General features: G+C 34.3%; 1 protein-coding gene across 2 annotated transcripts in view; it reads left to right on the forward strand.

Moving 5' to 3' along the window:
* The window catches only part of LOC149067585 (uncharacterized), a 114,554-nt gene that overhangs the window by 89,314 nt on the left and 11,753 nt on the right, over positions 1-13,487 (forward strand). For both annotated transcript variants that reach the window (XM_089252568.1, XM_089252569.1), the window contains exons 17-20: positions 179-230; positions 3,388-3,773; positions 4,558-4,680; positions 9,706-9,831. In XM_089252568.1, coding sequence (XP_089108694.1) covers positions 179-230; positions 3,388-3,773; positions 4,558-4,680; positions 9,706-9,831 — 687 coding nt within the window. The remainder of the gene's footprint in view (positions 1-178; positions 231-3,387; positions 3,774-4,557; positions 4,681-9,705; positions 9,832-13,487) is intronic.

Raw genomic sequence — 13,487 nt, forward strand, 5'->3', positions numbered from 1 at the left:
TTATTGATATGACAAAAGAGGAGCTGTTTTCGTATGTGATACCTAAGTCAGATACAATATTTTTCCTGCAGAGAGAAATGCCATGTATCATGTATTTATAAATCAAAGGATTTGTGAGTCTACCAAATGTTATAGGGAAACATTCAAGAATATTGAGAAAATTTTTCTTTTTTTTCAGATTGAAAATGAAGGTGTAATAACAGATATTTTTCATATACCCACTCAACCTGGTAATAATTTCTAATTATCAAGTTTAACTTTATTTTTAGCATTTTTGGTTTATGGAATTTCACTAGAAACTTTGTGATAATCTATTTGAAATGTTTATAACTTATAACACAATCATAGCTGTAAAAGTGTGAGGCCCCAATCAATGTATTTGCCACCATCTCCATAATACCTATAGAAATACAGTCATTGCTCATTATAATGACCCTTCATTCCATGGAAAACAGATGTTATATTGGGAGGTCGTTATATTGTACGTTTTTAAAAAATAGCATTCAGCTTTCCTGCTTTTTCCAACTGTTGGAATTCCCCTTCTCTTGATTGACTAAATGAAGGAAACCCAAAATCTTATGCTTTCATAATTGAATCACGGTTTTAATTATGGTAAACAAAGTACACTTTGGACTATTCAATGATTTGCTATTTCGGCTTTCGATATCACTTTCTTGTTGACTTCCACCAAAACTTTCAATTTGAGACCTAAAGATATAGCACTTCATTTATTTAAGACAGCCATGTCAAATGAATAATTTTCAGAATGGAAACACAAGTTCACTTGCTTGTATATTCTTCCAATCAGAAATTGAGTAAAATTGTGAAAAATCGACCAGGTGAGAAAATAAAACAGAATGGTTAGCAAAAAGGGAGGAACATCATTATCATCTAGTCCACTTGCATGAGCACAGTGTGCTATGCTATGATTCGTCCTGTTTCCAACGCGTGTGCTACTTAACTCTATAATGCCCAGATCGCCCGAAGTCAGCCGAGTAGGTTAATGCCCATAACCGCCTCAAGTCGGCCCAGCTAGGGGGTATGGGTATGTTTTGGTGGGCTTTTGTCACCAACGGGAAAGAAGATGAAAGCTCTTGTCAGAGGCGGGAACGGAAAAGACAACTGCAACGCCCTATCAATGGGATTTTAAAAGCTGATTTACTAGAATGTTCCTTGAGAATGGACTAAGGGTACTCAATGCATTTTAGAAAGAAATAATACTGTGAGGAAAGGGGTGTTTTCAGTATAGACAAATTATCTCCCGAAAATCCATTGAAATGAAAGGGTGAACGTCAATGCAAAGGGTGGCATGAATAGAAACTCATGGAGAAAGGGTGGGGAGAAGGCAAGTGGCCGAAATTTGGACGAGTCCACTTCGAACACAAAAAACTTGGTATTTTCACGACACTCCCAGGTTTTCTATCTGGGCGTTAAAGAGTTAATCATATTGTTTTCCATAGAAGTGGCAACACTTTATCCTTTCTTCTCCAAGATCAAGGTCAAACACACTCAACAACAAATTTTGTACATTTGTACATTTCTGTGCTCAGCCCCCCCCCCCCCAATTTTTTGTTGCAGAGTTTGGTCATTGTTATGGATTGAATAATATTTACCTGTTGTTGTAATGGATTGAATGATATTTACTGGTGATTATATTGGATAAAAAATGACATAGGTCCCAAATTTTTTCTCATTTCTACTATCATAGTGAGCATTGGCCGTATTTGGTTTAAGTGCCCCCTGATTATTTTTAATAACTGGGGACACTTCTCCTAATATTTCCAATAACTTTGTCAATGAACTCAATATAATCACACAAGAGTTATAAATAAATTTTATGGCATCATTGGTAATACGTAAGTTTTATTTAATGTCCAAGTAAAAATCTATTAGAAAAACTGTTGTACCTTTTGTATAGTGAATTTTAAAACACTTGAAATAGTTCTGATATAGTACTACATTCTAACAGAAGTTTTTGAAATGCAATTAGGAATTTCAGGCATACAAAAATACAAATACAACATCACAACAGGCAAAATGCTCAACGAGGTAGCTGAGAAAAAGTTGCCTATAACAAATATGGATGTCATATATTTCAAAATTACAGCAAACTAGAAACAATATATATACAATGCTTATAAAGAATACAGATGGTTGTCTTATTCTAAGTATGGATAGCTTCTCAAGTTACAAAAAATGAAATAAAATTATAAAATTAAGTGTTAAAAGTTCTGTATTTTTCCTACGTCATTGTTTGCTAACATTAATATGTACATTCAAACATAATATGACTTCCTTTTAAGTAGAATAAATAAATCTAGTATTACTAATAATTAATATAGTGATGTAACATGCAGTTGGTGAAGCTTAATGACCTGTATTGTGTGAAATGTTTAAGATACCTGTTTTAGAAAGAAAGCTGACTGCTTTGATTCAGTATTAAAAAAAAAGAGTAAAATTTGTCCATTTTTTTCATTTTAAGTTATTGGAAAAAAATTTTTAATATAAAATTTTTATAAGTTATATACAGGGTACATAGGTAACAGGGCATATGGCATTTTACCGGCAAATTGTTGATCCTAGAGCGTACTTCCAATCAGAAAAGTATCCAAATAACACATAGTACTCAGATATGTCGTCCATGTTGCAAGGGGTTGTAGAATTATCAAAATAAAAAAAATTAACCTGTTATAGTCCCTGTGTGCTCAAAAATCCAATGCCAAGTTTTTTCCATTGTTTCTCCGGATGCCAACAAAAAAAATTCCTTGTTTTTTAAGTGCAATGTTCACTGACATTCAAATTTGAAAAATGAATGAAAGTTGGGAAAAAACAGCATTGAATGCGGATAAAACAGTTTTTCCTGCATTTAATGCTGTTTTTTTCCCAACTTTCCTCCATTTTTTTAAATTCAAATATCTCAGTTAATATTGCACTCAGAAATGTGGGGATTTTTTTTTTTTTGGCATCAGGAAAAACACTATACCAACTTTCTAATTTGGTTTTTGGATACACAGGGACTGTATAAAATGGTAATTTTTTTATAACTATATAACCCCTTGCAACATGAACGACATATCTGAGTAATACGGGTTATTTGTATACTTTTTCTAATTGCGGAAGTATACCTCTAGGATCAACAGTTCGCCAGTAAAATGCCATATGCCCCATTACTTATGCACCCTGTATAAATATGATAAAGCAAAATTTTTTGATTCATTCTTAAAAAAATTCATATGAATAGCCCTCGGTACCATAACTGTGTTATAATGTATTAAAAAGTGATTTCAATCATCCAAATTCATATATTTATAGTATAAAAATAAGAATACATGTAAACAGAAAAATACTACAGAAGAAACTACATATAAACAGAATTTTATTTAATAGGTACTATTGCTGAGAGAGAACATAAGAAATGGCTAAATGCTGTACCATTAAAAAATAATCCATACAGTGCTGAAAACATATCAAGGAGATACAGCAGTCTTCAAACAAAGTCATTATTAAATCATATATCTTCATTTGAAGAGTTTGAGAAAAAACTGAAGGACTTTTCACAATCCATGAGTGATGAATCAGTTCAGACACAACTCAATTGTGGATTGAAGTCTATTGATACAAGTTTGTACAAAAGGGATTACTATATCAACAATTTAGGAGAAACAAAAAAGAAGAGCATTCATGAATTCAAGTCTTTGCCATTTTTCCAAACAGTGAATAGTGGTAGCTGCGAGAGCATACCAGAGGAAGCACTTAACTCATTGGAAGAGAAAGTAAGTACTCAGTGTTTCCCATTAATTACATGCTTGACAATTTTTTTTTTTTTGATTTTGTTAGAATTATAATTTTAAAATTATTACAGTGGAACCTCTTTATACCATCACCCTTGGGGATCTCCCCCCCCCCCAAAAAAAGATGATGGTATATAAGCAGAGTGAATGTAGAAGAGTTTGCTACTGCCACTGTGGGCATGTCTGCTCAGATATCTAATTAAGTTTAACTAACCCCATGATCATGAGTACAAGCATGGGGGGGGTTACCTGACTGAAATTGCACAGAACATTTCATCAAGTATTTGTCTAGAAATTCGAAAAATCCCTGAACTCCAACGTGTTCAGTGACTTGTATATAGTGTTATTGAAGTAACATAGTTAAGTCTGGTGTTCTATCACTTTGGGCCCCCTTCCTGAAATACCTGTTGTCACTCTGAGAAAGAACTCACCTCTGAGGTTTTCCCTGTGGGGGGGGCACCAAAAAAGATTGTATGGATCAAGAATGCCCTCTAGCCTCTCAAGCTGCCCTTACATACCTTGAGCATCACAAGTTGGTAGCATAGGGTGATTATTTTTTTTTCCTCTGAAAAGTCAGAACTCCTGTGTAATAGAGAAGAAATCAAATAGGTTTTCACATTAATTTCTAACAGTCATTTTGTGCTAAAAATATCATTTCAAATTTACTTTGATTGTTTTCATGTTGGTTATTTTTGCTAAAATTTCAAGGATTCGAATAAATTATGATAGCTAGACAAATTATGAGTATTTTTTGTATTTTTTTCAGGTTTACATAAGTGCAGGGAAAGTATTCACATTGAAAAATCATGTAAAGAGATTGGAACGAGAGCTGAAGGATGTGAGTTCCCCATCATGTGACCTGCCATCTTTTAAATACTGTGTTCAAAAGGTAATTTAAAATGTTTTCAAATTGAATTTTTACATTTTCTAAAAAGAAGGATCTTTTGATCTTCTGATCTTTTCCAAAAGTTTCCTTATAAGTCCATTTTCTTGGTGGTTAACACCTTTATGTACAAGCTTTTAGTAACAAATTTGAATGATATACAATTGAAGATTTTTTTTAATGTGATGCATCTCTAAAAAAAAAGGTATATTTGTTAACATGGAGGAAATGGGGGTGGGGGAAATAAGTGGAACAGGATTTCCAAATTATTTTTCCCTCTTCTAGACCTTTATCTATATATGTAATACAATTTTTTTGTACTCATCATAACTTAGTGAAGGAGAAAAGAAAAACAATAATGCTGTGAGGGGTAAAGGACAAAAAAAAAACTATAGAGTTACCAATGTAGTGTTTCGATAAGGGAGAAAAGAAAGAAAAGAGCTTTGAGAGAGAGAATATATTTCTTCCGTCTGCTCCTAGCCGAAATATTTCATCCCTGTACAGGAAGAGGTTAATAGTGGTTTCTTTTTATCAATATTTTTGCTAAATCTGATGATTCTCTGATCCATTTTGTTTTCTTTTGTATGATGCATCCTAAGACCTGTAGTATAGGTATGGAACTTTTCACTGATCCATTGTTCCCATCTTTCCCGCATTTTTCATCATTTGCATGTTCAATATTCAAAATTTTTGTCAAACCACAAGTGTCACATTAAAACATTTTTGTGCACTTTTTAAACATTTTATATTCTATTTATATAAATGATTTTTTTTTTCTTCTTGATGGAGTTATTTGACCTCTCTTTCTTTCTCCTTTTGCAATCTGTCTCTGGCTATTGTAGGAAAAAGGTATATCCAAGATAAGTGTATTTTTCGCATTTTAAAGAGTTTTCTAATGTTTTTTTTTAATATGAACTAAGAATAAAGCCATTATACTAGGATGCTGAAAGGTAATATTGAGTCTTGTTTAGTACATGTCAGTTATATTTATCTCAGTAATTCTATAGTCTCTGAGGTTTACAAATACCTGGGTGTAATAATCTCTGCCAATATCTGCTGGAACCTTCAGGTTGATCACATCTTTCAAATCTTTCAAAAATGTCTCCAAAAACTTTTTCTTTGTGTCGTAACCTAGAAAAATTCATCCATCACGTCCGACACCTCTGCTTCCATAGGCGGAGATAGACTTGGAAGTATGGGGAGCACGGTCATTATTTCTGGGGGGCACGATGATGTGTCAATTCATCTATGCATATATGCATTAGATCAGTCAACTTCACCTGGGGGGGGGGGCAATGCCCCCCTTATCTCCGCCCATGTCTGCTTCCAAACTTGTATTCTTCCAGTTTTCTCCTATGCTTGTGAAACTTGGGACCCTCATGTGTAAAATAATATAGACAAGTTAGTATCTATTCAAAAAAAGTCCACCAACTTTGTTTAGCTGCTGGTCTTCCTCTTGTTTTCATTATTTAGCCCAACTGCCAACTCAATATCCAAATGTGCCTACCTCTCATAGATATGCCACTTGACTTTTCTAAATCCTCCATGGCTTTTTTAATATCATCACCTCATATGTTAATTAAACCTTTATGTTTTTCCATTGGATTTAACCATCCCCAAAATTTGAAACCCATCTTCGCATCTACAGACTGTTTCAAATCGAATGTAAAATTTATAGTTTTCAGGTTGTTTGGCTGACATGAAGTAATGGCTGGGAAGAGGCCACTACTTAAATTGAGTAGTAGCCTTTTTTCCACTATTACGAAATATCTTGGAAATGTTAGCTACCTGTGCGAATGAAACGTCGAAAGATAAAAACTATCACATTGGCCAAAAAACTCAAACTTGTAATGCAAAATTTAATGATGGCCACAAAAGCCTTGTTTGTTTCCTTAAACTAAAACCGATTGAAACAACCTTTATTATCCAATATTGTTTATTGTACTGCAATTTACAATTTTATTTGTAATATATCAACCTTCACCTTTCTCATATTTCTCTTGCATGGGCCTTGGCCAAGCAATATTGAATAAATAAAATCTATTTATATGGAAATTTCAAAGAAACTTTGTCAAAGCATGTAAATTTGTAAAAAGAACAACCATGGTCTAGTCTGAGAGTCTAGACCCCAATAGCCTATAGAATATACAAACATGCACAAATATTGACAAAGAGATATAAATATAAGTGCTGAGGAGTTAGGGGAAGAAAACCTATAACTGAAATTCTAATGATCAAATTTCCTCTGTTTTCTTTCAAAAAAATTATGTACAACATGCTAAAGATGCATGTTTCCAGGGCTGGGGCCAGGCATGAGGCGATGAGATGGCAGCATGATTTCATGGGTGGCATTTTTTATGACAAATTTATTATGTGACTGTGTTTTCACTTTCTTAAATTTTTACACATGGATATAATTTAGAAGGGAAAGCACGAGTGGATAAATAAGCACAGATAAATGAAATACTTTTCAGTTCTTTTAGTTCCAAACGTTTTTATTATGGTACCATTGGCAGCACTAAGCGTGTAATATTTTTGTGGTCTACAACCCCTGAATGACTTGGGTAATATGCTAACATCAAAACCACTATCAACTAAAAATTGTAAGCACGATTTCCAATCACTAACAAATAGAAGGTGACTAAAAGTTATACGCTTTTGTTCTGGGGTCACCACATCCGAGACCGGCTTCGCTAGTTAAAATAACCACACGGCTTCACACACTTACTCGCTTTATTGCCGTATTTATAATGGTACCAACAAAGGCGTGATCATTGACCACCAGTTTGCTCTGTCCTTGCGCCTTCATTCTGGGGCCCTTGAGAGGGATACTTAAGGGTTGAATTATCCAAAAATTTTGAAAACTGATTTTTCAAGGCTTTCACTTCACGGGTTAAGTCATCAAGCTGTGATTGCAAAGAGTCCACATTTCCAACTGCTGAACAGTTGGGAGAATCAAATTTTGTTACATCAAATACTCTATCTGCGAGATCAGCAAGATTGGACAACTTCTCGTTCAAAATAGATAATACTGATTGAACGGCATTCTGCATATGCGAGAGCTTTATAGTCCTCAAAACACTATCAGAAAAATTCGAACCAGCTAGGTCCCTCATTTTTCGAAGCAGTGCTGAAGGTTTCGAATCACCACGAAAAATACAATGAGATGGATTTTCAATCCAAAAATTTGGTAAACGCAAGGCAATTTTACTAACATCACATGATGCTTCTGTTTGGGTTGCGATACAGCCAGGCATGGCCCCCACATGGCAGGGGAGTCAGGGAGGCCCGTGGAAAGGTCTTTTCGATTTTTTTTTTCTTTCAGATATGTCCCATAGTCGAACAGACAGGACTCTTTAATATCAGTCATATCAATTTGTACTCGTATGGACGGATATCTTGAACTACTTACCTTCTATTTAGGGCCACAACTAGACACTTTTTCACTCGGGGCAAGCCGGAATTTTGGTGCCCCTTGCATGTAGAGGAAGCAGTTAAAGGGTGAATTCGGCACCCCTTTTCTGGTTCAGCGCCTGAGGCACCAGACCTGCCTGCTCCCCCCCCCCCTAGTTGCGGCCCTGCTTCTATTCTCATTGTAATTTTTTTAACAATACACATGTACAAATAAACGAAAAAAAACCCAAAAAAACGGAAACAAAGAAAAGAACAATAAACAAGGGGCCCCGCTCTCGGATGTCAGTCGTTCTCCTAGGATGGAAGAAAAGAAATTGTGATGATCATGGGTACTGACATATAAGGACACCAGCATTTTGTGTGTGTCCTCAGGGCTACCGCACATAGAAGGTCATAATGTCTGGATGGAATGAAAATTGGCATATACAGATGTTGCATTCCACAGTGAAATTGCCTTTGGGTGCCAATAAAGTGCATGAACCTCCCCACATCCTGGAAAATCCCAAAATATACATTAAACACCCCAGAATACGCATTAGAAATCTTGAAAAAGTCAAAAATTCCGAATGTTTGTTCAGTGTAACTCCTAGTGATTACTACAGTGAAACCTTCATACCCCACAAGTATCATTAAACATGTCTGCTTAAGCAGATGTCAAGTTAATAAAAGGTTAATTTGATCTCGCCCTCACAACATTTAAATTCCCTTTTTGTATATATGTGTGCTTATATATAGCTGAATAATTCTATTCCATCATCTATTAATTAACAAAAAAAAAACATTTATGAAATGCTTCCAAATAATCTCAAATTAGAGTGAAAAAAGCACAGCCTGTCTTAATATCCGTCATTTGTGAATAAGCAGTGCAATTTTTGAAAATAAGGAAAACTTTAATTTTTCCAACTTGAAAATTTCAATCTAGCTTATTCAACCATCACTTGCTCAAAAATTGGAGTTATCATTATGTGATTTTTGCAGTCCCCAGGTCAAGTTTTCCGGTTCCAAATAGTGGGAAGTCACCTGACACTAAGATGTGAGGGAGAATCTTCAACTAATGGAAAAGTATTGAAATACATGTCGTGGTGAACAATGTCATGAAAAATTATTAACTGGCCAACAACTGAGCGATTTTGAAAAATTAGTCATGATAACATCATAGTCGACTTAAGTAGGGTTTGGCCATCTTGTGTCGAGTGAGAGAGGTTTCTCCTCCATTGAATTTAGTATTGTGCCAACCACAGGAATAATAAATGCGTGTGTTACCCTTGTGTCGAGATATTGAGTTCTACTGTGTATGAAGACAGTGAAGTTGATAGCTGATTTTTCCTTCCAGTATGGAGAAGGCAAGAAATAACTTCATAGATTTTTCTAAAGATGGATCAAACTTAATATGATTTTTTCCCAATTTCAATTTTTTTTTTTTTCTCATATAGACTGTATTGAAATTTTCATTCCAAATCTGCAACCAGAAAAATTATAAGAAATGATGACAAAATTTTTGTTATCTAGGATAGAATTGATTGATCTGTTCAGTTGAATTGACAACAATTAAGTTCTGTTCTTTGTTAATTGATTAAAATCTAAAAATTTATTTTACTGAAGGTTTTTTTATCGCAGGTTGCCAAGGATGAGTGTTTAAATGTAGCACATGATCCCTATTCTTCTGAAAATGAAGATAATTTAATAATGCCTTCTGTCAAGACCTTAGCAACAAAGTTCAGTTTTTCTGATTGCCATTCAGAGGTAATATATCTTGAGTATATATTGAGTCTTAATATATCTTGAGTAAAGTAATATACCTTGTGTTGATTTTCAAGATGCATTGTAATTTTATTTACCACACTAGCTATAATACCTGGCACTGCTCAGGTTTTCTTCAATTACTGGGAGTATTGAAAAAGTGACAAACCAGTATAAACGAATAAACTATTATGCATAATACTGGCAGCATTAAAGAAGTGACAAACCATTGCAAAAGCATGTACATGTATGAAATGCATTGCCAGGGAACCGTGGTAACCAAAGTAAACATTCAGAAAGTGATTGTTGAGGCCCAGAAACCATTGTTGCCCGACAGTTTGCTGCTCACATCGGGCATTTCCCCAGCTCTGATGAACTTTTAAAGTAGCCTATCGTTCAATCCAGGTCTTGTTTGGTATATATGTAAAGTTTGGCGACGATCAGTCTAAAATTGTAGATTTGTATAGAGAACACGCAGACAGACAGAAAATAAAAAATCTACATATATATATATAGATAGATTATGCTGGCATGTAAGATACATTTATCTTTTTTTTGTGTGCTCATTTTGGTCACTCAACTAAGCACTTGATATGGTTAAAGTATCAAATTCACCTGATTTTTAAGACCTGTTATCAAAGTTGATAAAATTTCATCATTCAAATAACTTGGACAAAAAAATAAATAAATAACTTGGACAAAATTTCATCATGCACAATGTTTTGTTTGCTATTTAATTGCATTACAAATTTGATGCTTTTTACAATTGTAAATGAAATGATTTGAAAGGCAAGAAATTGCCCTTTGTAATTAAATAGTTATTAATATAAGTTTTTTTTTACTTTGTGCTAGTAAATATTTTTTGTAAAATCTGACATGCCAAAAAAAACAATAATCTGAACTCAGCAATGTTTTTAGAAAGCTTTCTTTTTTTAGTATATAATAATGCATGCACTACACTAGTGTTTTTTAAAAGTTGGATGATCACCAAGTATTACATAACATAAATATATGTTGATGTAACATGATCGTTTGTCATCCCTCTCATCTTTTCACAGGCAAATCAGTTTTCTCAGAATAAGGAACACTTTTATTAACTAAGGACTGCCATACTTAAGAAAGGAAGTCAAGCTATACAGTATCATATTGTGCAGGGTTCCCGATTCACATGATGTACTTTGGCTTATGAATTTTTTGGTGATGATTTTTCTGCCTTGGCTAATGAATGTTTTAGTGGATACGCTAACACCTCAGCCGCATTGTTAGCTGAATTTTCATGCCAAATATCTTAAAAGTCATAGATACATGCAGGATTTTCTTAACTTTGGAGGGGGGAAGATTTCCATCTTTATTCTTCTGAAGGGATTTATCACCCTAATTTTTAAACTGCTAGAAAACATTGTCAGCTCAGAACCTCAGCCTTTTCCCTTGTATATGCCAGTGATCACAATTTATACCCTCTTAGAAGCTTAATACAGTCGAACCCATTTATAACAAAGTTGAAAAAAACAGCAAAACTGTTTGTTATGCACAAACTTCGTTATATCCATACCGGCTTGAAAATAATGCATATAAACAAAATAAAACACAATTTACATGCAATGACAGGCAATTTTCGATAATATAAGAATTTTAAAATAAATAGAGATTAAAATAAGATCATTTAAAAATTAAAAAAATTTTAATTAAAAAAATTTTTAATTTAAAAATCTTACATAATTTCAGCTGCAAACATCAATGAAAATATGTGTCGATCGTTGTTTGTTTTTGCCTTGATATGATTGTAGATGTCAAATGCTTGTTCACTTCATCTAATGCTGGAACAGCTATACCTTGGAACGCAAAGTAATTTCTAAGATTTTTCAAACTCAGAATGGCTACCCAGTTAGGAATATTTTGTATTTCAATAACAGCTTCATCATCTTTGTCACTTGAAATTATGCCATTTTTATTTTGGATTTCATTGACAATGTCCACGTCTGTCATCTGGGCTTCCACCAGTATATCCTCATCAACAGATACATAATCTAGAAAAGAAAATTCAGGAGCAATCACTTTTTTTTTCTGTTAGGTGAATCCAAGTTTTATCATCATCTTCATTTTCGTGAATGGCAGAACTATTAACACTGGATTGATTTTCACCATTCCCGTGAATATTTTGCCCAAAACTCAAATGCCTCCAACAATTATGAATGGTCACTTCCGAAACATCATTCCAAGCATTAGCTAACATAAGACAAGCTTGTCGCACATCAATTATTGCTTCTTCGTCTTTTTCCACACTAATTAAAACTTTCTGGCGAACACTTCTTCTGTACATTACTTTCAGGTTCTTTATTATGCCTTGATCCCCAGAGTCTATAATTTACTCGTGAAATTTGGTGGCAGACGATGTACAGTGGTTGATTTCAAAATCACCTTGGTGTTGTGATACATACAGTTGTCTATGAAAAGCAAAATCTTTCTTTTCTTAAGACTCATTGAATTCCCTCAACCATTCAAAAAAAATTTCAGAAGTCATGTATGCGTTTTTTGTTTGCTGTGTATGATACAGGAAGTTTTTCTCCCCTTATAAAGCATCATGGATTTTTAGATTTTCCTATGCCATTCATGTTCGTGCATATCACAGCAGATAGACAAAGTTTGGAATTTTTACCACTGCTGCATTCTTCTCCCTTGAAAGCCATTGTTTTCTGGGAGAGCAACTGATAAAATACCCCAGTCTCATCTGCATTATATACATCCGCAGGTTTGTAACAGGAAATAAGTCCTTTACTGGTTTTTAACCATTTCTCAACAGCTTCATTGCCAACTGAAGCATTTTTGCCAGAAATTAATTTAAATGTGATGCCATGGCAATCTTTAAATCTTTGTAACCATCCATTATTTGCATTAAAATCATTTTTGCCTAATAAGCATGCAAAATGGGGGGGGGTGCCCAGGCCCATGATGCTCTTAAGACGGCCCTGGGGACTTCCTGTGGTGGTAATGTAATATACATTGGTTGTTTCCATATCTTTCTTTGTCTGTGTTCTATGCAGCATTCATACCATTCCAATGCCATTCATGGTTTTTATTGTGCCAATCACTTAGCAATGCATAAAAAAGAGTGTTGCTTTTTGAATTTTTTGAAATTTTGGTTGCTATGACCATAATTGTCAGAGCTAGGGTTCTCTTTTTCTCTTCACTCTTGAGCACATACTTTGAAACATCAATATCTCTAATTTCATGCATATACCAGACCTGCCAACTTTTGATTTAGCCTGGCAATGCTGAATTTCAGAACATTTACAGGGCTTCTGGATTATGAATTCATATTGCCAAGTTTCAATTATTACCATCAACATGAAAAAAATAACTTAAAAATGAGAGAAACATTGCATTTTCGATTTTCTTCTTTCTTCTGCCGCTGCTTCTTTTATTTAGAGAACGATCCCCACCCACATTAACATGAAAAGCTCTAGCAACGTCACATCACCTGAACTCTAGGTGCAGTACCTTGTATGGAGCCATCCAAATCTAGGAACCTGCACAAACATGGCATCCTGTTCACATTGAAAGTGTTTTTTTGTACATGTTTGATCGCAAGACAGCTGGTAGATAATTCAATAGGTTAATAAATTACTATGCCTGCCGATATTTCATAGCGAAAATTACAG

The sequence above is a fragment of the Pholcus phalangioides genome, unplaced genomic scaffold (assembly GCF_987345545.1).
Source record: "Pholcus phalangioides strain wild (caught in Gottingen) unplaced genomic scaffold, Ppha-v1.0 ptg000029l_1, whole genome shotgun sequence".
NCBI lineage: Eukaryota > Metazoa > Arthropoda > Arachnida > Araneae > Pholcidae > Pholcus > Pholcus phalangioides.